Raw genomic sequence first — 24,681 nt, forward strand, 5'->3', positions numbered from 1 at the left:
GTATAATAAATGATAAGACACTTGTTCTTTGCTTTGATTTATTTTATATAAGAAGGTGTAACATTAAAATATTAAAGTGCACATTATAAACACACACCAAACTGAAGTACATACGGAGGAAGGGGTTCTAGCAGACCAATCACAGCACGCTATTAGATTTTTGGAGAGGTGCACATGTAGGTTACAGCGTAGGTCCGTCGCAGAAGTATAAATCAGCCTTAAGGGTGTGTGATGAGCACAAGTTGTTGTTTAAAAATACTCTATTTTTGTAAATACACAATTGTTTTATTAGCAGCGCAAAAAGGTACATACAGTACTTTCACCTTAGGAAAAAGGTGGGGTTAATCTAGGTTACACATTTTAGGTAATGTATTCTGAATACTTCTTAGATTACTTTTTAAATCAAACTTTTTTAAAAAACTTAGCATGAAACGAACCATATTAATGGAAAAAAAATGTATTAACATCATAAAATGCATTAAACATTACATTACATCAGGGTTTCCCAAACTCAGCTTAATTTGAGAACTGCGGTGAGTTTGAGTTAAAGGGTTTCCCTCAATTAAATCATAAAATGTTTATTTATCTGTTTTTCTCTCTCTCTCTCTATATATATATATATATATATATATATATATATATATATATATATATATATATATATATATATATATATATATAATGTTATTTGTTTACCTGCATATCAATGTCAAGACATCAGGTAATTGTAAAAACGAAATTGTGTTAAATTATTGAAATAGTAACTTTTGTAGAGATATTTCTAATAAACATTTTATTTTGAGGGGTTTGGCTGACAAAAAAAGTTTGGGAATATCTGCATTATATAAACATGAAAACAATGACATTACATGTCTGAAGTCTTCCAAGTTTTAAATATTTTTCCAGGCTTACAGAATCAACAGTTATTGAATTTCACTGGATATGAGGATGACAATAGTGTTTCACCAGTGTTAAGTAACTTGCATAATTATTATTTTTTTTATGATCTAATTGCTTGAGAGGTGCTTTCTCCCCAAATTCAGAAGCATGGTTTGCAAACTTATTTACATTTGTAATAGTCAAAGCTAAATTATATGATACACAGTAGGATTTTTAAAAGTGAAAATTTAAGAGACAAAAGAATAGTTGGGGAGAATCAATAAATTCTGAATAATGAACTGCCATTGTGTAAATAATATGTAATTATGCAATCCATAAAAAAGTAACTGTAATCTGATTATGAACATTTTAAAATGTATTATACTCTAATTACAAGTACTTTATGCAATCCATAAAAAAGTAACTGTAATCTGATTATGAACATTTTAAAATGTATTATACTCTAATTACAAGTACTTAATTTATGGAATCTGGTTACGTTATCCAGATTACATGAAATCAGTTACTACCAGCACTGACAATAATATGCATATTATTTAACTATTTAGAACCTTATAAAACAGATAACGTTTACTTTCTAAATGTGTCTTACTGTGAATTTCCACTTAATGCCAACTAATTTTTACTATAGTAATAAAACAGATAACAACAGAATTAAATTATTCATCTGTGCTCCAGAGCTTGTAACCATTTGAGAGGAAGCCCAGCTTTCCCTCTTTTTCTCTCTGCCGCTTCTCCCTCCCTTTTCCAACCCCTCCCTCTCGCTCTCTCTCTCTCTCTCTCTCTTTCTCTCTCTCTCGCTCTCTCTCTCTCTCTCTCTCTTTCTCTCTCGCCAGTACAGCAACTTGATGACGCAGCAGCGACAGAGGCCTGTGGAACGATTGCTGGGCTGAGAGAATAACAGAGGTGTTGCTTTGGCCGGCCTTGACACACACACACACACACACACACACACACACACACACACACACACACACACACACACACACACACACACACAAAAGGAAGTACTGCTGAGAGAGAGCAGCTGATCTGGCCCTGAAGGAGAAAGTGTGCTGCAGAGTCTCTATCCTTCGCTGTCCTCTCTACCATGGCAGAACTTTCTGATCTCCCTCTGGGCCAGACTGTGTACATCTACAGCTGCTCAAATATGGAAGAGGAGGAGGAATAGATCAGGTATATATCAGCCCTGCTAACTCGAAACTCTCTTTTTTGCTTTCTTACTTACTCTACTAACACACAGAGAGATTGTGAGCTGTTGTCCATTAATTCTGACTAAAAAGAGGCATTAAAAGTGTTACGCTGTGGGACTGGTGAGACGATCGAGTGGCCATGAGCGTAATGAGTGTGTTTGTGTGCGTGTAAGCTTGTTTTGAGTATGAGTTGTTTTTAGTTTGTGTTGTTTTATTTTGTTTGGGTTGAAATTATGGCGGGCCTTCCTGTAATAATGACATAATAACATTGTAAACAACATAAAACTTAAATGTTACCTGCACTATAATCTAGGTATTTATATAACTGTGGAACTTTTAAATGGTCAAACAACATGAAATATTTTAAAATAGTCAAAAAAAAAAAATCATGCATACTATACATTGCAGGACTGGATCACGTATTGAGTTCTTCTTCATGATGACCACCAGGGGGCACATTAATGTAGTTCCTCGCACAGACGCACATTTAATCGCACCGTCAGGGACCAGAGGAAAGACGATCTCGATTATGAGGAGCGGTATGAACAAACGTCAGGTTGGTAAAGGGATTTCAATCTTACTGCGTTATTTAAAGAGCTTTTAGTCACTTGATAGCAGGAAATGTAAAACTGTAGCCTGCCTTCTTGTTTTTGCTCCAGCAAGACGACAATATTATTGTGGTTATATGTATGTGATATTCATGTTTGATTTTCATTTGTTTCATTGTTCTTTCGTGTATTCACATCTGAGCTGTATAGCTCACTGCTAGAATTTGGTTTCATGAGCGGCAAAGTTTCCATCTATAATTCATTACGAAACACAGCGGCCCACATATTGTCCTAGGCCTCATCTTGATCGTCAGTCCAATTTATCATAGTGTTCAGTTTGTATATTATACTTAAGGCCATGTTGGCCTTGAGTGGAAGATTCATGCTATGAGCTTATTTGTACCGTGGTTTACTGTAGGACTCACTTTGACAGGCCTCTGAAGTGTTAGCTTCTTTGATGCTTTCAGGGCCACAGCCCACACATATTATTGAGTGACAAAGAACAAAAGTATTTCAGCCATGCAGCACTTGTCCGCTAACGGTTCACTGCATACTTGATATGACTGTGCTGTGGCTGGTATGGCGGAAGTCCTTACACCCCAAGGTTATTTAGAAGCAGTATGTCGCACTGCAGAAAAATTCACTGCAACCATTTTTTTGCTTGCTACAACATAATAGACTTCAACTTTCGTTTTTATTAGGAGTTCAGGCAATACTAGCAGGAAGTACCCTGAACTGAAATAGAAATGTTATCTATAATCTACTCAGCCTCTCATGTAAATATTCTTAGAATATACTAGTAAAAATGTGCTGTCACTCCAGGGGAGATGTTCTGCATGATTTTATAAGGATATCATGTATATAGTCCTTTATTTTGTAAGTTTATTTAAAAATAAATATATAATATACATATATAAATTTTAAAACTGTATACACAAATAAGAATGCAAAATCAAAGTAATATCACAAAAATATAAAAACAGAATCTAGCAACAGCAGTATTATATTGCTGTATTTATTATTGTGCTATTAATAGTGAATAATATATGGCTTATTCATAAACTCTTAGTAAAGTCGATAAAAATATGGCCCAATGTACTGTTAATATGAAGGAATTTTCTGTTAATTGTTTTTTTCACAGGTGTTTTATGAATATTTCTAAAGGGGTCATTTTTAGTGGGGTTTTTTTTTTTTTTTTTTTTTTTTGTGTTTGGAGTTTTTGGTGATCTTGGTGAATAAAGAAAAAGACTAAAGTCTCAAAATCCAAAGAGATATTCTTTATAAAAGTAAGACTTGTCCACACCCCCCTAAAACGGCTCGTTCTAACACGCCCCCACATCTCTACATCACTATATGGAAAGATTTGCATAACACCGCCCAAATGTTCATGCAAAGACAGAACGCATACCTTTTATTCTCGCTGTTGCCACTGGTGCCATTTCATGTAGAAGCTATGTATTTCATTGTGAAAATTAAACCACTTTGTTTGGCCTTCCAAAAGAGCACGATATCCGCTTCGTCATGCCTAGAGCTGTTCTGTGCTGGTCGCTGAGGAAATACATCAACTTCGCGCTCACCGTGGAAGAAGCGGAGTCCAGCACGGGGTCGTCACATGTGGTTGTCGAAACCGCCGGCCGTTCCTCATTATAGCCGCTGGCTGCCGCTCACTCAAGCTGCAGGCCGTTCCTTACTCAAGCCCCCCGCTGTTCCTCACTCAAGCCGCTGGCCGTTCCTCACTCTTTGCAAGGACAGACTGGCGCTTCTTACTCATGGTATGTAAGTAGGTTTACATATGTAAAGGATTTGGCACTGATGATTTCAAACGCAAATTTTGGGCAGTGTAGAGTAGCACTTATTTTGTCGTTTCTCCAATCACAAATGCAGACATGGTTTTATGTTTACGCGGCGCGATATGCAACGCAACGCGTAAAAAGACAGTACAAGTCATTATAATCAGTAATTATGTCCCCACTTGATGCAACAACTGCCTCGTTTGTAATTGGTGTTATTTTTTTTTTGTCCTGTCATGCCGGTGTTCTGACAAGGACACGCCATAAAAGTATATGTTGAGGGGCGTAACATTTCCATCAGACGCTTGAAACATTCGGCCAATCACAATGCATTGGACAGCTGGCCAATCAGAGCACACCTTGCTTTTCAAACCGATGAGCTGTGTAAAAAAACAATGCGTTTCAGAAGGCGGGGCATAGGAGAAACAATAATGTACATTATGTAGAAATAATGTGTTTTTTGAACCTTAAACCACATAAACACATTTCATTACACCAAATACACAAAGAAATTTTCTTTTTAGCAACATGACCCTTTAATTATCTTGTGGTTAGTCAAAAGGAATTTCTGTAACCTTAAAGGGATAGGAAAATTCTGTCATTAATTACTTACCCTCATGTTGTTCCAAACCTCTAAGACCTTTGTTCATCTTAAGAACAGGCCCCGTCCACACGGAGAGGTGTTTCGCTGTACACGCATAAATTTTTATAAAGTATAGGCGTTTCGTCCACACGGATCAGGCATTTTGGGAGAGTGAAACCGAGATTTTTTGTAACCGGGTTCCAGAGTGGATAAATTTGAAAACGCCGTCCTTGCATTTTCGTGTGGACAGTGAATCCGTATATTTTCTGAAACGATGACGTCATCAGCCCACGTCTCGCCCCTGGTCAGACACTGTTATGTCACATAACAACAACAAAAACATGAACAAACACTGAACGATTGTCTTTTTATCAACTAACATTAACACAGATTAATAAATGTATAGTTCCATGTTTGTTTGTATACTGCGCGAAAGGTTTATGCACATAGTCCAAGTCTTCTTCTCTATTTTTAGTGTATCTCTGTGGCAGAATTACAGCGCCATATGCTGGTCTGGCAGGTATACTACATCATTTTGTTTCGTGTGGATGCAGATATTTCTTGAGACAAGGAAAAAAAGATTGGATAGGGAAAGCTCTGGATTCGTGTGGACGTAGCCTCAGAAATACAAATCAAGCTTTCTGACCCTGCATAGACAGCAACTGAAAGGGGCCGTTTCCACAACGTTTTCAGCCAAAAACGGGAAACTTTTTATGTGTTTTGCCGGTTCGTTTACACGACAATGGCATTTTGAGGACTGAAAATGTATATTTTTGAAAACGGGTTTCAAAGTACAAGTTTTTGAAAACGCTACCGTTATCTTTTATGTGTAAACACCCAATAGTCTTTGAAAACAGTTGCATCAGGCGCGTGCATAGTATGTGTTAGGTATGAAGACACATGCAGTAAGTGTCGATTTTAAAGGCAAGTGTGAACAAACGTACACAACAATGGTGGAGTGCATGGTACTGCTGTTGCTGCTCAAGAGTTTGCTAACACTTCTTCAGCAAAGTGTGGATTTACTTCACCAATATTACAACCAATAGCGGAGACTCATCATATACAACATATAATCGTCACTTCCTTACAGGTACTGTTTACTAACAAGGTGACAGCACCAACAACTGGCCTAGCATAAGTAATACAGTGTTTTTGGCCGTTTTCAAGGATCTGTGTAAACACGAATCTTTTTAAAAACGTTGTTGTGTATTCTTGAAACTTTTTAAAAATGCAAGAGAAAAGCTTTTCCATTTTTGACTACATTGTTGTCGTGTAAATGTAGCCTAAGAAATTCAGACTCAGGACATCGTTAAAATAGTCCATTGGACATCAGGGGTTCAATCGTAATGCGGTGTGGTACTCTCGTAAACGTGTAACGACTGACAAGGAAGAGAAGAAATTGTTGAATGAAGTTATTTTTGTTTTCTTTGTGCACAAAAAGTATGAAATACAAATAAATAGAATTTTTATATTTCAGGGGTCCCACTCTGTTTGATCAATTGATTTTATTTTATAGTACTTGCAGTTATTATATTTATTAAACTAGATACTATAGATTACTATTATTATTACTTGTACATAAATACATTTACATTTATATATTTACAAGCAAGTATCCATTATAACAAAAAAAGATATTTGGAATGTGGTTTAATGGATGATTTGGATTTTTATTCCTTTAAGAACCAGGAATTATCACATTGGAACCAGCTATTAGCATCTTCTGCCCAATGATCTACACCGGTCATTACAGTCCCTGCTATTTTAACGCAGACAATATTGTTCTCTATAGATAAGTTGATTCATTTGCATGACTTGTCCAGGCCTGAAAATCACAATTTTCTTTAATTCCCAGTGTTTTCCTGGTTTCTAACAATTGTGGCACATTGATATCATGTATGAAATTTAAGACGTAACCGAGCAATTTGATATTCATAGATATGCATATGGAAACTCAGAGGTTGTGGGATGGATAGCTTAGTGATCAATCTAGTCTTTGGTTCTTATTTCATTATAAGTGTTTTATTTTTTGATATTCCTGGGTGTTGATATGGGTCCAGACTTGTAGTGAATGCAGCCTTTGTTACAGCACCTTGTCTTCATGGCACCTAGGTAATCAGCACTCAGCCCTGTTTCCAGAAATAACCGCTGGTATCTGGGCCTTAGGTTCACATGCTACACCGCGAGCTGAAGGAGGCGGCGGTCTTCTGCAAGCCTTAAAGAGACACTTCGCAGACTTTAAAAGCAGGCCTGGTACATCAGATCAAGAGCTTATTTGATGGAAAACTAAATAAATATAGTCTAAATATAGTGAAATACACCCCTCATATTGATGCTATCTCCTTTGGGTTCTCATTTAAATATGGAAATAGATTTAAGATATTGAGAAAAATTGAAACAAAAACTCAAATTACGTAATTGTTACTCTGATCATGTGATTCTTTGTACAGAAGATCCAATTTTATTGCTTCCATTGTAGCACAAAAGGCATTTGGGCTGTTCTCAAATCATGCTGGAGAACATTATCATTAGGTTTTGTTCAGCATTGTTACGCTGATAATGTTAAATTAAAAAATGTTAAATTACAAAAAGTATGCAAAGAAGGTTTTTCACCAGTGGTACTTTTAGTATTAATATTACCATGCTAACAAAATATGCTAGAAAGTAGACAGAAGCTTTAGAGGAAAAAAAAAAAGGTGATAAAAAATTGACAATAGGTATTCACATGATTTATGGACAGTATTTATTTGCAATCCTCACCCTTAATAAAGGCATACCCAGTTTGGGCCATGAAATATAATAACCCATGCGGATAGAATGTGAAGCAGAGCCTCCCTGTCCATTTTCTCCCGTTCCCTCCCATCCGTCTCCTCCCTCTCTCGTGCTCTCTGCAGAACAGCCGCATCTCTTTGCATCAATCAGCAGCCATGTTGAAGGTGAATCTACTGTCCTTCATCACATTTCCACTTCCTCCTGATCTCTCGTTCTCTCTTCGATGCTCTTGCGTGCTCACTCTCTGTCAGCGTCAGTATCTCATTTCATTGTTAACCTTTCACTGAAACCTCTTTCTAGCAGTCCGTCATGTTGTCTTCCCCATGTCTTCCTGTCCTTGTCTCAAATCAACCACTTCTGCTTGCTTATGTACTCTCTCATCCTCTCTTTCTCCTCGGCTGCTCGCCCTCCTTCTGTTTGATATCAGAAATGTGCGTTGGGGAGGAGGGTTTTGAGTTTTTGTTTTTCTTTCTCTCTCTTTCTCTCTCTCTCTCTCTCATACCCACTCACCCGCCACTACTAAGATGCACGCATTAAGATGTGGCTGCAGCGGTAACGGTGCATATTGGTGTTAGATGCACGCATTAAGATGTGGCTGCAGCGGTAACGGTGCAGCTTAGCCATAACAACAAACAGCAGCGTTCGAAGAACACAAATATGTGTGCGCCTGTGCATTTAAATTCATAACCTTGTTTTGGAGGAGTGAGGGGGGGCTCATCTGAAAAAGCACCACCCAGACCGCCATTATTTATCCTACATGATGGGAAAATGTCAAAAGCTGCCTCGCGCCAGGTGCCATTTTTGTTTTGACACCAGTGGTAGCGCTGCTGCATCCACTCCGCACGGCATGCAAGTGCTTCTCACGTGTTAGCACGCTGATCCGTTTTCCCCACGCGCTCTCGTTCCGGCTACCCTTTTGCAGTGGTTAATGAAGTTGCAGTGCTTCCTAGCACACTGCATCTCTTTTCCGCTGCTAATAACGCACAGCCAGCAGCAGAGCTGCCCTGCCCGACTATATATAAACTCCACAGTGGGCAAAAAGACCCTTGTGGCCACCAAGCGAGCGTACAGAAGGACCGAGACTTATATCGGGGTGCACTGGAGCAGACTGATGCCCCCTGCCACCTCTGGACTGGGTGTCTCACGCAGAGAGGGCACTGGGACTAGGGTGAACGAAAAAAAGAGAGAGATTGTGTGTGTGTGAGAGAGAGAGAGAGCAAGCAGGATAGACTTATAGGAGAGACTGCGATCGCAGCAGAGAGCAGCAAGTGACGAGTTGAATCAAAAAAAAAAAAGCTGTAACACTTTCGCCTGCAAACGAAACATCTCTTTCCAGCCAACAGTGGATTGCAGGAACGAGGAAGGTGTGAGCGATGTTTTCCGCTCTCCGTCCACTGAAGCGCTTTCTCTGATTAACTGCAATAAAGGTACGTTCAGCATGCTTTTCCCTCCAGTTCCAAACAAACACAGTCGAGCGCAGTTTTTGCAGGGCAGCGCATCAAGACTCGTGTGTTTTTATCTGTAAAAATGAAAGTTAATGTTTCGTTCTTTGTCTGACTGGACATTGTAGGCAAATGTATCTCTCATTTTGTACTTAATAAAGCAGGGGATTTTTATTTTTCTGCTATTTCGCTCATTAGGTATGGTAAGTCATGTTGAGGGTGTGGCAGGTAAATATAACCACAGACAACAAATGCCATTTTACACCTATATAAAATGCCATAAGGCATTAAACGAAAGCTTCCGACAACTGAAAATACCAAATAGCACATTTCAATTTCGTGTTTTTCTTTTTTCACGTAAAAGGGCCCTTCAACTTAAATTAGCATTGCCTTCCAGCTCTGCGAGTCTACGGGATGTAATTTTGAATCTGTACTAGTGTACGAAACACACACACTTGCACACCCACACACCGATACAGATAGCAGTGATCCCCAGCGATTTTCTACATGTTATGCTATTTTCTACAGGTTCTTTTAAATGTTGTTGGGTCTTTAAGAAATGTCGGTTTTTATATGGTCTGTTTTTATATGTGCGTGATACACAGCCATTCATACAAATCCCAATATGTGCTGCGCCACAGCATGTTGCCGTGACAACGGAGGCCTGTCAGACAGTGAGCAGGCGGATGTTTTCCCAGCGATTAAGCGAGGTCTGCCTATCCCATTAAGCCCAATCATACACAAACAGCACAGATTAAAATAGATCTTTGGCAGCATCATACGAAAAAATCTGGCACGCTGTTACATCCAGGGTTGTTTAAGAAAGGTACAGGCCGAACAATAATGCTGTGTCATGAGGTTTTTGATCAGCAGAGGCAGATATATGTTAGATATCTTCTTTGTGGTTTGGTTGTTTCCTTTCTCGTTATGAGCAACACATAATGCATCAGGGCGACCACAGAACAGCCTGAGGAAATGTTCTTTTAAACTAGTTTATCTGTTCAGAAACAGAGTGCTGAGCAGACAAGGCTTTGCTTATCAGTCATTTTAATATTAATAATTAATAATGTTCTCAGAATTAAGACTCTAAAATCTATATCGCAAGTCCGAACAAGATCAACCTCTACTGTCTAATAGAACATTACAGGCTGCCATTTTACTTTGTTCAAAGATGCTTTTGTCGTGGTTTCAAAATGGCCGCTCTGTTGAAAGAAAACTTTGTCTTGGTTTAGATAGAAAATTTTTGGCTTATCGCCTGATTTGCATACATTACTGAAAAAAACAAAAAAAAACGTCTGCACATTGCTGAGCGTTTACGCTAAATTGAACATGGTCAATTTACGGCAAATGCTCCACAATAACAGAGCGCAACTTTCTACAAATGATTGGTATATTCCCCTTGGATCATCCATTGGATTGATGCAAGGTTAAAGTGACCAACATCTGAGCATGCATCTAAAAACGTGCATATTTTGCATTTAAAAAGGTTGTTCGACGCCCAAATTTTTTATTTTATGAAAAAATGGTGTGTTATTTATAATTGTTTAATTTTAGGTTGAAGTGGCTCATTTGGTTTGTTATGTGGACATTTTATGACCACTGCGCAGAAAAAGAGCAAGACAGAACAGAAAGCAGTGCACATGAGAGGCAAAGAAAAAAAAAACTGCATTCGCTTTGAGAATTTTGCAGCCCTCCAAGTAGTATTTATTATACTTTGATGGTACATTAGCCATGAGCGCTGCTGCATCTGACATACATCCACTTTGCAGAAGCAGGTCAGTCTTCCTCATGGGGTGCACTTGAACTGGAAATAGATAGTGAGAAGCAGAAATGGGTCAGCTTGCTAGGATAAATATTCAAAAGCTTTTGTGTTCCTGTACCACCAGGAAGATGTAGTATCTGACCTTTGTTCATTTCCTCATTGTGCTACTATGTAGATTAGTCAGCTAAAGAGTCAAACAAGTTTCATACACTTGGTCGCTGACCGAAGACAAATTTGAAAGGACAGTAAAAAATCAACTCTGGACAACATAAAAGAAAAACATAATGGATATGGATATTGCATATTTTGAAAAATGTCTCTGTTTTTTGTCCATAAAGTCAGTGGGCTCCAATGTTGTTTGCTCCTTCATTATTCAATGTTCAGTAGACAAAAAAAGTCATACACTTGCAACAAGTTTGGGTGAGCAAATGAGTGGAGCATCATTTTTGAGTGGAGTATCAGGTAGAGTCATTTGTTCAGGAACATAAAGATGCTTGAAGGTGAAATAACACTGAAAAGGAATAGCAATATAGGATCTACGTAGACTGCCAGGAGGCAAAACATTGCAGCAGTCAGGGCCAAGATAAGCCTAACGCAACCTTACCAGATTAACTTCTTAATATTAATTTGGTCACATGGATGAGCACTCTATGAAGGTTAAGCAACGTCAGCATGAACTTTAATAGTCATGAGTTAGTCCAGGTCAACTTTGCTCAAGCAAGAAAACCATACCAAAGAAACATTGCTAACGGAAGCATAGTAGACTCACCAATGACAAACATACTGAAATTTGACTATGCCGCTTTGGATTAAAGAGTCCATCAAATGCGTAAATATTAATCTAGATGCATACAAAAATAGCCTACATCAGTTTCATTTAGTGCCACTGCTTCCACCTGTTCCCTTGCCCTACCAGTGCTGGGTTACAGCCCATGTTGGCCATTTGTATAATGCGGCCCTGGCATTAATTGTGCCTTGGTTTGATTTTGAGCATTATATTTTACTCAGTGGAAGTGCTGGTAGAGGACAGCACTTTCCCAGCCATGGATTCTTGCTCACTTCCTCTAGTAGACAATGGAGATTATAGTGTGTCTTTCAGCACATGCCTTCATGCGAAGAGCAATGAGGAGCAACAAGTCATCATTTCAAACATTAGTCATTATTCAGTGAACCACGCTGCCCTAAAAATAAATACCAAATGGAGATAAAAGTGCATAGGTCTGTGGCAAAAACTATTTGAGGCACTTTGCGGGTCCTAAGTAGTATGCTGGTAGATCAGAATTATTATTATTATTATTATTAATTTGCTTACGTTGTTTAAAATGCATCACCAATTGAGACCTTGCCATCATCTTGGCATATTTATAGGATATTGACCAAGCAGCTTTTAATGCAAGTTGAAGAAGATTTTAATATGCCATAGAAACAGGATATAGAAGGGTGGGGAAGATTCAGTAAAACAGGAAGTCTACCTAGGTGCTAAGAAATTGTCTGTCCAATTCTTTAGCTATACCACGGTTCAAAATTTTTAATGGTACTCAGAAAATAGTCATTTTACCTGACAGATGTGAATTAATTAATGTTTTGAAATATTACACTAGTCTCTGTGACTGCTTTGAGCTCATACAAAAAACAACAACAAAAAAACAAAACAAACACAGACTGTCTTAATATTGTCATATTCTTTGATTAGTCAAAAATACTTCAATGCACAATTCTGCTTGTCAATCCTTTAATGTGTTTCTGTCCCTGATTACAGTGGTCTTAATGGTATAGTGGTTTATTTGCAGGGCTAAGTTTGGTGGACATTCCAGGACTAGCATAAAGCATGTTTAAAAATTTATTTTCTGAATCACTCCACAGGATTTAGTGATTAAAAAGTCAAAAATGTTTAGATACGTGTTCAACCAATATAAATTCATGACTGTTTATTTCTGACAACATATCAGATGATACCTGCCTCATATTTTTATCCAAATATGATTTGGATAATAAACCATTTTTAATTCATATTCATTTTGATGTATTTCTGTGTATTGCATGTAATGGATTAAACTATTCTAATGCTGCCAGGTGAGCCATCTCCCACAGCCCAGGTGTTAGGTCCTCAAGCAGACAAAAGGAGCATTCATACTGTATATGAAACATCACACCCTTGCTCAGTCTAGACTCTCTTTGATGACTTTGCCAGGTCATCCCAGGTATAGCAACAGATGAAATTGGTTGATGACTAATAAGTTTATTTTTAGCCTGTATTTATATTAAAAATTTTGGTGTAGAAAACATTTTGTTTGAAGGACTGTATTTATGCATATTGTTGCTTTTCCTTAAAGGTGCCATCGGATGCTCATTTTCCACAAGTTGACGTGATTCTTTAGGGTCTTGATGAAAATTCTGTAACATAGTTTGGTTAAAATTTCTCAATGGTAATGTAAAACAACACCGTTTTTACTCTGTCAAAAACAGCTCTTTTCAGAGCAAGCTTTTTTCTAGCATGCTGCTTTAAATGCAAATTAGTTTGGTTAAAATTTCTCAATGGTAATGTAAAACAACACCGTTTTCAGCTCTCTTTAGCTGCATTCATCGTGAAACTTGACAAGTTGCACGTTATTATACGTTTATAAGTATAAATATACCTAATAGGTCACACAGACAGGCATCTAAGATGGGCTTGATGTGAGAAAGGGGAAATGAATTGGATCTTTATCATTATAAGATGGTTGTGTAGGCCTACACACACTGCCAACACACATTTCAGTTCAAATAGCTTGTAAAAGTGCATGTGGCATCCAATGACCCCTTTAAGTTTTTTTTTTTTTTTTTTTTCCTGTGCAGTTTTTCTTTGTTGTATGCACTTCTTTGTGCATGTATGTGTGCTTACCTTGTACAAAGTATGTTTCTGTAATCTTGAGAGCAAAAATAAATAAACGAGAGCTTTTAAGGGAGCTCAGATCAAGGTAGTAAGATTAGGGAAGACATGAGGGTAGTATGAAGACTGTCATGTTAGTACGGAAACATCCAAAGTAATAAATCTCTACTGGCTTCATCTTTACCTCATTTCCTTGCATCACTACAATATCAACTGTAAAATGAAATATGCATCTGTCTTTGCACTATGCACTATAACATTATCAATATTTGTGTATAACAATTGAATATATTGCAGTTTGGTTGTTGATGTTATGAACTAACCACATCTGCTAAACACTGTATAGTATACTAACTACACTGGCTTCATTTAATTACTGCTTTATAGCCATGATGGTTAAACAAGTGCTTAAGAGTTGAGTCATGCTGCCATCTAGTGGTTTGATATGATTAGATTAGAGTCATCTAATAATTAAACTTTTATTTTCATTCTGTGGTTTAAAATGTCTACATGCTATTCTACTATTCTACTTTTTACTAATAGTTAAATGTCATGTTGTGGTTTTGTTGCGATTTGTTTAACATGGTTACATTTTTTCCCTTCTAAACGATTTACCCTAATGTTGTTCCAAACCTTTATGCATTTCATGGTAACACTTTATTTAAGGTTTCTTGTTACACAGGATACATGTACTTACTATTATAATAACAATCAATTAATTATGGATAATTACATGCAAGTAACCCTAAACCAAACCATAATCCTAAACCTAACCTTATAGTTAATTAATATTACTCAGTACTTAAAGGTATAATTACACTGTAACAATGACACCTTAAAATAAAATGTAACCCATTTCATTCTTCTGTGGAACACAATGAAGTTTCTTCTTTTGTGCTCTGCAGAAGGAAAAATGTCATTTTTCCTCTGTTTATCCTCTGTTTTTCCTGTGTTTATCCTCTGCAGATGACTGTGGTCAACCACAGCACTCTTGGTCTGGTGGACAGTTCCCACCCTCAAGCTGTTCTCAGTCATCTTAGTGAACAGCGTTCACAAGGCCTGTTCTGTGATGTAATAATCGTCGTAGAGGATGTCAAATTCCGGGCTCATCGCAACATACTGGCTGCTACAAGTGGATATTTTCGTAATGCTTTTAAAACGCCCGAGGTCTACACATCCAGCCAGGTGCTGGAGCTTACAGACCTGAAATCTGAGGTCTTTGCTAGCATCCTGAACTTCATCTACAATGCCAGAGTGGAGTCAAGTAGTACAGAGGACAGCAGGTCTTTGGTGGCAGCCGGAAAGCGTTTAGGAATTCCCTTTCTGGAGAAATTGCTAGACTCTGAAAGGCAGAGCTCTGGTCTCTTGCAAGGCCAAGCCTCTGCAGGAAGATCAAACAGTCAGCCAAAGTTGGCAGACACATGCACACTGAAAAAAGAAACCCTCAAGCCTGAGGAGTTAGACTGCTCTAAGGGCCCAAGGATCACCAATGCTTTTTCCATTACTGAGGTTGAGGCAGTAAACAACCCATTCTCTACACTGGATCACAGTAACAAAGTAATTGAGGGACTTGAGGAAGGGCCACCTCCTTCTAGCTCCCAAGATACAAGCATATCACCCACAGAGTGTGAGCCTGCCAATGCCTTAACTGAGCACTCATATGCAGTGAGCCAGGGGCAAGAATCTAAAGAGGTTAACCAGGAGAATGATAACAGAACCACCATGCCTGTCATGCCTCTAGCTAAGACTTTGGTTACCCATAGACTTGGACCTATAAAGAAGCGTCGTATACATGGTAATGGTATTCCGCCTCTCTCAACTGAGCCAGCTGTAACTGTGCCCACTCTTACAGGCACATCTGCAGTGGAAAAGTCTATTCTTGCTCCATTATCTTCCTCCCAGCTGTCCCCAGATGCAGCACCAGAGATACATTCCAGCCTCGATCTGTTGCCACCACTTGACATTACACCCTCTCAGGATGCAGAGCCACCCTGCCTCAGTCCTCAGAATACACCCAATGTCTCCACCTTCAGCTGTCAGCAATGCACTGAGACCTTTAGCGACTCAACGCTTCTCACCATCCACATGCAAATACACAAGAGATTTGTCAGTCATTTGTTCTGCAAGTACTGCCATAAAAAGTTTATGCATCTGAAAAGATTGCGCAATCATGAGCAGGTTTGTGTGAAATCTCTAAAAGGTCCATCTGAGTTAGAGACAAATAATAAAGATTGTTTGAGAGTCCCAGTCTCTAACGGTGCATCTAATGCAAATACCACACAACATTCTTTACGTCCACCAGATCTTCATATCCCTTTAAATTTAGAACCCACATTGACTAGTTCCCTTGAGATGTCTCAGGATCAAGTTAATGGGACCTTAAAAACAAATAGCACTTCAAGGACTTATAAATGTTCTGTGTGCAAACGGGCTTATGTGACCCTTTCCAGCCTAAAAAGACATGAGAATGTACACTCATGGCATAGAGCCTATCCTTGCCACTACTGCAACAAAGTTTTTGCTCTGGCTGAATACCGCACCAAGCATGAGATCTGGCATACCGGGGAACGCCGATACCAGTGCATTTTCTGCTTGGAGACCTTCTTGACTTATTACATCCTCAAGAATCATCAGAAGACCTTTCATGGCATTGATCCACAGCTGGCTGTCAATAAAAAATCAGCAAATGGTGGATTCAAGAGTAGTGTCTACCCCGTAAAGCTTTACAGGCTTCTCCCAATGAAGTTTAGAAAGAAACGTTACAAGTCATACAGTCAGACATACTCTGAAGGGGTCGAGGGCAATGATGAGTCCTGCAGTGCACCTCTGGGCAGCTGTTCCCCCAACACTCTTTTTGACAGCACAGTACCGACAACTAATTCAGATGTTGTTAGTGGTCAGTCCTTATTTTCAATGCCAGTGACATTCATGGCCACTCCGAAAATGATGGCATCAGAAAAGCCTCGCATCAGCTTTGACAAACTGTGTGACCAAAACTTAGGATTTCCTGTGCCATCTGAGATAGACCGACCCCTGAAACACCTCTCTACTGGTTTTAGGAAAAAGTCTGGATTTGATGGAAAAGGGTCACCGCTCTTCAGCTACAGGTTTACAGATTCTTCAAAAGCAATAGAGAAAAACACAGGGTCCTCTTTGATTATGCATGGAAGTGACAGAGATTCGCCAACAGAGAAAAACACAGAAAACAGCACAGACATTCTTCCATTCCTCAATATACCATCCGTATGCTCCTTTGAAGGATTGAGCAAGCTGAGTGAACTGTCAGCAGCAGCACAGACCATCGAGGACATGGCTAATCAGCTGCTGCAGGCGAGACCTGGGAGCATAACAGCAGATCAACCACCTAGTGGAAAGACAGAAACGTACATTGCTAAGCCTGCATGTCCAGGTCCATCGATTGATAGCCAAGTCCTTCCCCTCTGCCAAATAACAGTGAAAATTGGCAACGAGGCAATTGTTCGACGAAAAATAAAAGGCTCAAAGCTATTTCCAAAGAAGAGAAAAAGGAAAAGCTGGAGACAAGAGGGGATGGGTCAAAGAAGCCCTGCAGAGGAGAGTATTGGAAGTCCAAGTTTGAGGGTGAGGGCAGAAGTTACAACCTCAGTTACAGAAAAGGAATCATATGATGACCTAAATGATCCTGAAACCGACAATCTATGGCGTCCCTATTACACATATAAACCTAAAAAGAAGTGTAAGAAAGTGAAAGGAAAACGAAAAAGGATGAAACATCTGAGATGCTACACTAGGCCATTGTCACCTGAAGCCAATAAAAACTTCAGAGAAACACCATTCTGTCCAGATGAGAGGATCGCAGCAGACAACTATGGGGTCCGGAGGGAGCCAAGGCATAGCAGCCAAAAGGAAGCTTTCCCTTGCCACAGCTGTGAGAGCTCTTTCCCTAGTCAGACCACCCTCAGCATGCACATCATCAGCTGCCATCAGCCACACTGCAGAATATGTGGTAAACAATGTCCCCCTGAAGACACATCCAGCACAGCTGGGCCCTTTGGAGAGGACAGTAGTGACTTTATCTGCAAGAGCTGCACTGAAGATGGCTCCTGTTTCAGCTCAGATGTGGCGTCCCACAGCCTGAGCATGGAGAAGCGTTATAGATGTTCTTACTGCCCACAGCGGTTCCTTTACCTTGCCACCAAGAAAAGTCACGAGAAAAAACATCTAGAAAAGTCAGGTAAAGGACACAATTGCAGGTATTGTTCAAAAGTATGTAAATCAGCAGTGCTGTTGAGTGTGCATGAGAGCAAGCACTTCAAGGCAGAAGATGGAGAAGATCCAGACATGACATGTAAAATAACCAGTTCACTCTCAACAGGTAAAGAGCGCAAAGGACAGATCAAACCTGATCCTTGGGAAAGCATGTATACCAGCTTAGAGGTAAAGCCAAAGATGGGGGAACCTATGGACATAGAAAGTGAGGGGAATTATCCTACAATCACCAGTGTCTACAAGAAAACACCTTTGTCATTTCCTTATGCAGCAGATGGGTCTTTTACTCCCCTTTCCTCAGAGTTAAAGAGGAAGACATCCAAGAAAAAAAGCAATTTGGAACGTTCTAAAGGATTTGGATTTGAGGGACACAGACAGGACTCTGTGATATGGGGACAACAGGATTGACCTCGCAACACAGGTACAACCAAGTAAAGTGCTGACTCTGTCCAATCTGTCAGACAAGAATGCCTGTAACCAAAGGAACTTCCCAACAGCCTACAGTTGCTCAAGTCAGAAAAGCATTTATTTAAAGAGGAACCTTGTTTTCACACCCACGACAGGAAGGAAATGCATCTCCTGCTGATGTCACATAGAATAATGACATAAGTGACAGGGCAGGCCTTACAACGTTTGAAAAATGGAGAAAAAACGCACATGAAAGTATGAGGAGTTTTGCTTAGTGACTTTGCATTCAAGAGAACTTGTGAGATGTAAATATAGAGTATTTTTGGTCGTTCACATGAAATATTGTTGGTAGTTTTCCATTTTTTTCTATGAGGAAAGAAGTGGTTTTATTTTTATATGTTTTTATTTGTCTAAGTCAAGTGGATCTTCCCTATTCCATTGCTCATTGTGTTGTACTCTATGCATCAAGTAAATTGTACGACTAGCAGCACCTTACAGCAAAGATAACCGCGAGTGATTGTACTTTTATTGTAAACATAACACTGTTACCACAATTTCAATCTGTTTGTTGCACAAAAATGCATTAATAACTCTGCTGATTATACTGATAAATGCTAAAAATGATTTTCCAGAATATACCAAATGTTTTAGCTTTCATTTATAAAATTACCTAATTTTGTGAAATACATCAAATCATGAAATAAAAAAAATACAATAACAAAAATAACACATAACACAAGTCATGTTATTAAGTATATCACAATATTTTGTTTAAATTGTTGTAATATGTGACCCTGGACCACAAAACCAGTCTTAAGTTGCATGGGTATATTTGTAGCAATAGCCAAAAATACATTTTATGGGTCAAAATTATAGATTTTTATTTTATGCCAAAAATCATTAGGATATTAAGTAAATGTCATGTTCCATAAAGATATTTTGTAAATTCCCTACCGTAAATATATTAAAATTAAATTTTTGTTCGGTAATATGCATTGCTATGGAAATTTAATTTTTGTTCGGTAATATGCATTGCTATGGAAATTTTTTTTTGCACCCTCAGATTCCAGATTTTTTTTTCCCTACCGTAAATATATTAAAATTTAATTTTTGTTCGGTAATATGCATTGTTTTTGAGATTTTGTTTTTTTCTCAATTTCGAAATATTGACACTTATGACTGGTTTTGTGGTCCAGGGTCACATATAGTAAAATGTAATAATGTTAGCCACAGTTATGGACTTATTAAATATGTAAATATTAAATTTAACACAAATGAAATCAAGGCTGAAAAGATCAACAGACAGTCCATGCAATAGGATGTATTCACAGACTGTATTTAAAATGGCATGTTTACATATTACAAATAGGTGATTTTTTGAAGTGTGACACAGTTGCCTTGTTTTCATTTGTGGCAAATTGAAAACTGCTTCTACAACTGACTAAGGTTTATTTCAATGATGGCTGGGTTTCCTCAATATCAAAAGTATATTTCATCACATTCAAATTTTAAATATCATATTATTAGAATCCATAAATAATAAATACAATTTAAAAAAATAAGAGAAAGAGAGCCAGAAAGAGAATGAGTGAAACAGAGCCCAGAGCTCCTTTTCCTCCTGAAATTGCAGACTTGTAAGAAGGAACTCTGTTTATTCATTCAGATTGTCTCTCTCACTATGTCTTTGGGCCTCCATTCTGACCCATCTGAGAAGCTCATTCCAGTTTCTCTGTGGGTCCTTCACACAATGCCGCATTCACAGTGTCCTGTCTGGGCCCACGTGACACCAGCGCCAGATGTTCTGAACTCTTCACCACCGTCAACTCCATGGAGATATGCTGGTAGCAGGTTTGTGCCCAAAACCGAAAGCCTATCAGTATGTCTGTGAAGGTTTTTATTAATTCCAGGTCATGAGGGAATGTCTGGTACTTCTTTCATGTGTACCTGAACTTTGTTTTACATTTTTCAAAATCTTAACCAGACAGCCTGTCAGCTACTTATCTGTTTTGCATGCCTAATCCACCAGAAATATATATCTGCCAGTCTACTCAAATATTTGGCTAGTGTACATTCAGGTTGAGATTGTAATACAAACACAATACAAAGGAGCAATTTTATATTAAACACAATGAAGTCTACAAATTTGACAAGTTTACAAAAGCAAAGGTTTAAATCTGAGGCAGATCATATATACGGTATAATGCCCTAACAAATATACCTATGATTCCTGCTCAACAAAAAAATTTTCAGAGCAAAAACAAATCTTAGAGACAGTGCTGATAACCATCATCCACTGGACCAATCTTTAGAGACACTGACAGCATGGGCTAAGAAATCAGAGTACAATGACATAAAATATGTAATTTGTTAAATACCAATGGAATGGATGATTTTCACCGGTTTGCTATAGCAGGGTAATCCTCATGAGACCATATCAAAATTATGATGTTCCAATTTTATTTATACATTTCTACAACTTTCCCAAATAAAAAAACAAAACAAAACAAACAAACAGATGAATTATGGCAGTCAAAAAAGAGGAAGATATCAAATTTCCAGCTGCAGTGTTGCAGTAGGGTTGACATTTTTGTAATTTAAAGGGATACTCCACCCAAAAATGAAAATTTTGTCATTATTCACTTACCCCCATGTTTTTCCAAACCCGTAAAAGCTTAATTTGTCTTCGGAACACAATTTAATATATTTTGGATGTGACTGTCTCATAGACTGCCAAGTAAAATACACTGTCAAGGTCCAGAAAAGTATGAAAAGCATCGTCAGAATACTCCATCTGCCATCAGTGGTTCAACCATAACATTATGAAGTGACGACAATACTTTTTGTATGCGAATAAAACACAAATAATGACTTTATTCAATAATTTGTCTCCTCTGTGTCACTCCCCATTAGCATAGCGCCATTTTGGAGTATCTGAGCTGTACGCAGGCAGCGTATGCTCTTCTGTGTCAGCCGCACCACAAGGATACGTTTTCTACGTATATTTACGCTTTGATTTAAAAGAAAAGCAGTCTATGGGACAGTCACAAGCTGCCCGGTTTTCATCCAAAATATATTAAACTGTATTCCGAAGACGAACAAAGCTTTTATGGGTTTGGAACGACATGGCGGTAAGTGATTAATCACAAAATTTTCATTTTGGGTTGGAGTATCCCTTTAATTCTAGGCTAATACAGCAAAATATATTTGTCATAAATGTGTGACGCGTATTATTATTATTTTTATTATTAAATGATGAAAATATCTTTTAAAAAATGAATTTTGAATGTTAATTGTTCTGAAAATGCATTTTCACAGTTTAAAATGGGTATATAGTCTGATTTCTGGCAATACTATAGAATTACAATATGATTATTAATATCACATTATACAGTAATTTTGTTATACTGGCTCATAAAAGTAAAATATATAAATAAGCAGAATGTTTTAAAAATATCTGACATCACACAGACCATGATACACTTGGCAAAGGTTTACTAATAAAGTTTTTTTTTTTTTCAGTTGATAGGCTACTGTTTGGGGCAGAATTAAATCTTAAAATGCCTTTAAGAACAGACAAAGTTTCAATAATTTTAATATAAACCACTAGCTAACAGATTTGTACAGATTTCCAAACTATCCACAAAGACTGTTTCAAACCCTGGTGAGCAGTGTAACTTGACAAGGCCAAAATGCTCTTTAGGCAGTCAGCTCACTAGGCTTTAAAACACAAGTCACTGGGTTTCTTTCGAGGGGCCCCGTTCATCTGCTCTGTCGCTCGTCCTCCACCAGGGTTTCCGTTTGTTTTGACTACATGTTGCCTTTGCGAGTTGATTCACACAAATCCCGGTCTGGCGTCGCGACCAATCGCGCTGAGCCGGTGACGCTTTGGAGGGCCGTCCGTCCGTGCGCCTGCATTCATAAACGGATGTGATAAGTGTTGAATGTACTGTACAGAGACGAAACTTGGACCATGGCGGAAGAAGACGACAAAAAAATCCGGATTTTGCAGAGCCTCCGAGGAAAAATATGTAAGTGCGACACGCTGCTTGGATAGCGAGTTAGATGTGTGTGTGTGGAAGAGTGTGTTTAGGTGGCTTTGGGAGAGAAAGAAAAGGATCGGCACGGGGGAAAGAGGGGCGCGGTAGGAGCGACACACACACAAACACGCACTCAGCGCTACTGGATGGGGCTCCGAGGGGGAAAGTGGTGTTTGGTAAATTTTGCGAACAGTCTGGATAAGTAGTTCACTTAATTTTGGATATTTTACGTTTATATCATCTTTATATCACCAGTGACAGATATAGCTCAGGCTTTTGCCCATTATCTGTGAGTTAGCAGTGGTGCTAACGTGCTCAGTACCCAGGTTCCCCCTAACAGCCGTCGTATTTATTCACTTTCATGTTAGTACAAGAGTGAAATATCGTTCTTTATTTACGTTACCCGTTTTAACCAAACCCGTCTTCGTGCGACTGGAGTTGGCGGATGGTTGATTCATTCTTACCCGGACTGAGGGTGTGATATAGACGGTGGGATCCTCGCCGAATTTTGACAAATTCTGAGCTGGACGGAAGTTGTTACTTCGCTTAAAAAAAAAAAAAAAAAAAAAAACGAACATTGCCACAGATAATTATCATATTTGTAATTTTCTTAAAAACGATTTTTAAATCGTAATATAGTATATTCTGTATTATATAAACTATAACGCAATAGCTGTGACGTTAAAGTATAGATTTTTAATTACTTAGTACGTACATCAAAATCATATATATTACAGTTTGTACAATAACACTTTAGTCATTTGGTATTTGCAGCTAAGTTACTGTCATTATTATTATTATTATTATTATTATTATTATTATTTTAAATGACAGAGAGCCTCTTAACTCTTTTTAACACTCTTTGCAGAACATCCCACATTAAATTTATATGGCTTACAGTCTTAGTAACTAGCTAAATTAACTGTGGTATAGTTTCTGTTAGGGTATTTTTATATATTTACTCTGTAAAAATCAAATATGGAGTTATTCCTACTCAATCTGACCCAGAGTGATTTGTATAACCCAGCCGGGTTGCTTATATATAAATTGTAAGAGTTTTTGCCAGTTTCTACCATGGAATCACAACAAAGTACCACAGAACTACAATGATCATTTGACATGATACCATGGTATTACCATGTTATTTTGGGCATGCTACCACAGTAATAACATGTTATTCTTTAAGGATTATTTACATTCCAATGTACGTGTGTGTCATCGCCATTCTTCACATTTCACAGTACATTGTAAAAATGTTTTGTCAAGTAACCTAAACACATTCTTCGTAAAAACATTTGAATTACATTTTTAACTTGCATTTTCTGTGATATTACTGTTGGATACAATTAGTATAAATTGTACATTTGATACATAGAATATGACATGACGGCTGATATTGACACTATCGGGGCAAATGAAAGATTGCTGTGCATCTGAAATATAATTTTGACATGTCAGGTGCTTTGAATAGATTGAGCTGATTTAAATTTAAACTCAATTTATTTGGAAGTGTTTTCTTAACGCTGTCAAAATGATTGGTGCTTATGTTTTTACCGTCTCCCACCCCTCACCCACCAAAATACAAAAAAACAACAAAAAAATTGAACCGAAACCTTCTGTGTTGCAAGTGACTTCGTGGTAAATCATCGCTCTCTGGAAAGCTCGCTGGAAGCCTCATAGCCACATGATATTACATAATTCATGTGAAGTGGAATAGGTCTTCGTTTTACGAGAGTATAGAAAGAATAAATAATGTAATGAAAAAAGATGACCTGTGATAAAAGTGCAAAATCTGTTGTATTTTCAGCAAACCTAAAAATAAAAAATAAAAAACATATATTATCTCTCATACCTGAAAACATGTCATAAAATCTCTATTGAGATCTTTCTCAGTACAGCCCTTTATGCCTATTTTTTTACAACTGTGTGTGCATGCGTATGATTGTGTGAAAGTCATCGCTTTTATCTTTCCACCTGGATGAGGGTAGGTTTTTCTGATTACAGTAACAGCTCAGTAACCTGCGTTTGCTACTGTACTAAAACAGCTGTCTGCACTGGGGATGTGGGGGCTTTCAGAGACGGGGAGTTTTTGGAAGTCGGTGTGTAATTGGGGCTTTTATGGCATTTGG

The 24,681-nt window shown here is 38.1% G+C and overlaps 2 protein-coding genes across 2 annotated transcripts in view; both read left to right on the forward strand.

The window, feature by feature from the left end:
- Window positions 1–1,882: 1,882 nt before the first annotated feature.
- Window positions 1,883–19,242, forward strand: zbtb38 (zinc finger and BTB domain containing 38). The gene is made up of 3 exons (XM_042743648.1): window positions 1,883–2,076; window positions 2,502–2,649; window positions 14,826–19,242. Exons 2-3 carry the CDS (start codon window positions 2,530–2,532, stop codon window positions 18,513–18,515), a joined length of 3,810 nt encoding a protein of 1,269 aa, XP_042599582.1. The 5' UTR covers window positions 1,883–2,076; window positions 2,502–2,529; the 3' UTR covers window positions 18,516–19,242.
- A 2,797-nt stretch (window positions 19,243–22,039) lies between these two features.
- rasa2 (RAS p21 protein activator 2) overlaps window positions 22,040–24,681 on the forward strand; it is a 43,893-nt gene continuing 41,251 nt past the window's right edge. The window contains exon 1 of the mRNA XM_042743649.1: window positions 22,040–22,543. Within this exon, the coding sequence (XP_042599583.1) occupies window positions 22,486–22,543 (58 nt within the window). The 5' untranslated portion in view covers window positions 22,040–22,485. The remainder of the gene's footprint in view (window positions 22,544–24,681) is intronic.

This window comes from Cyprinus carpio, chromosome B18 (genome assembly GCF_018340385.1).
Source record: "Cyprinus carpio isolate SPL01 chromosome B18, ASM1834038v1, whole genome shotgun sequence".
Classification (NCBI taxonomy): Eukaryota; Metazoa; Chordata; class Actinopteri; order Cypriniformes; family Cyprinidae; genus Cyprinus; species Cyprinus carpio.

Excerpts from the sequence above, each read along its gene's own strand:
- zbtb38 (XM_042743648.1), top strand. The coding sequence starts at position 2,530 with ATGATGACCACCAGGGGGCACATTAATGTAGTTCCTCGCACAGACGCA. Across the intron at positions 2,650-14,825 it reads GCGGTATGAACAAACGTCAG|ATGACTGTGGTCAACCACAG; the intron begins GTTGGTAAAGGG and ends TATCCTCTGCAG.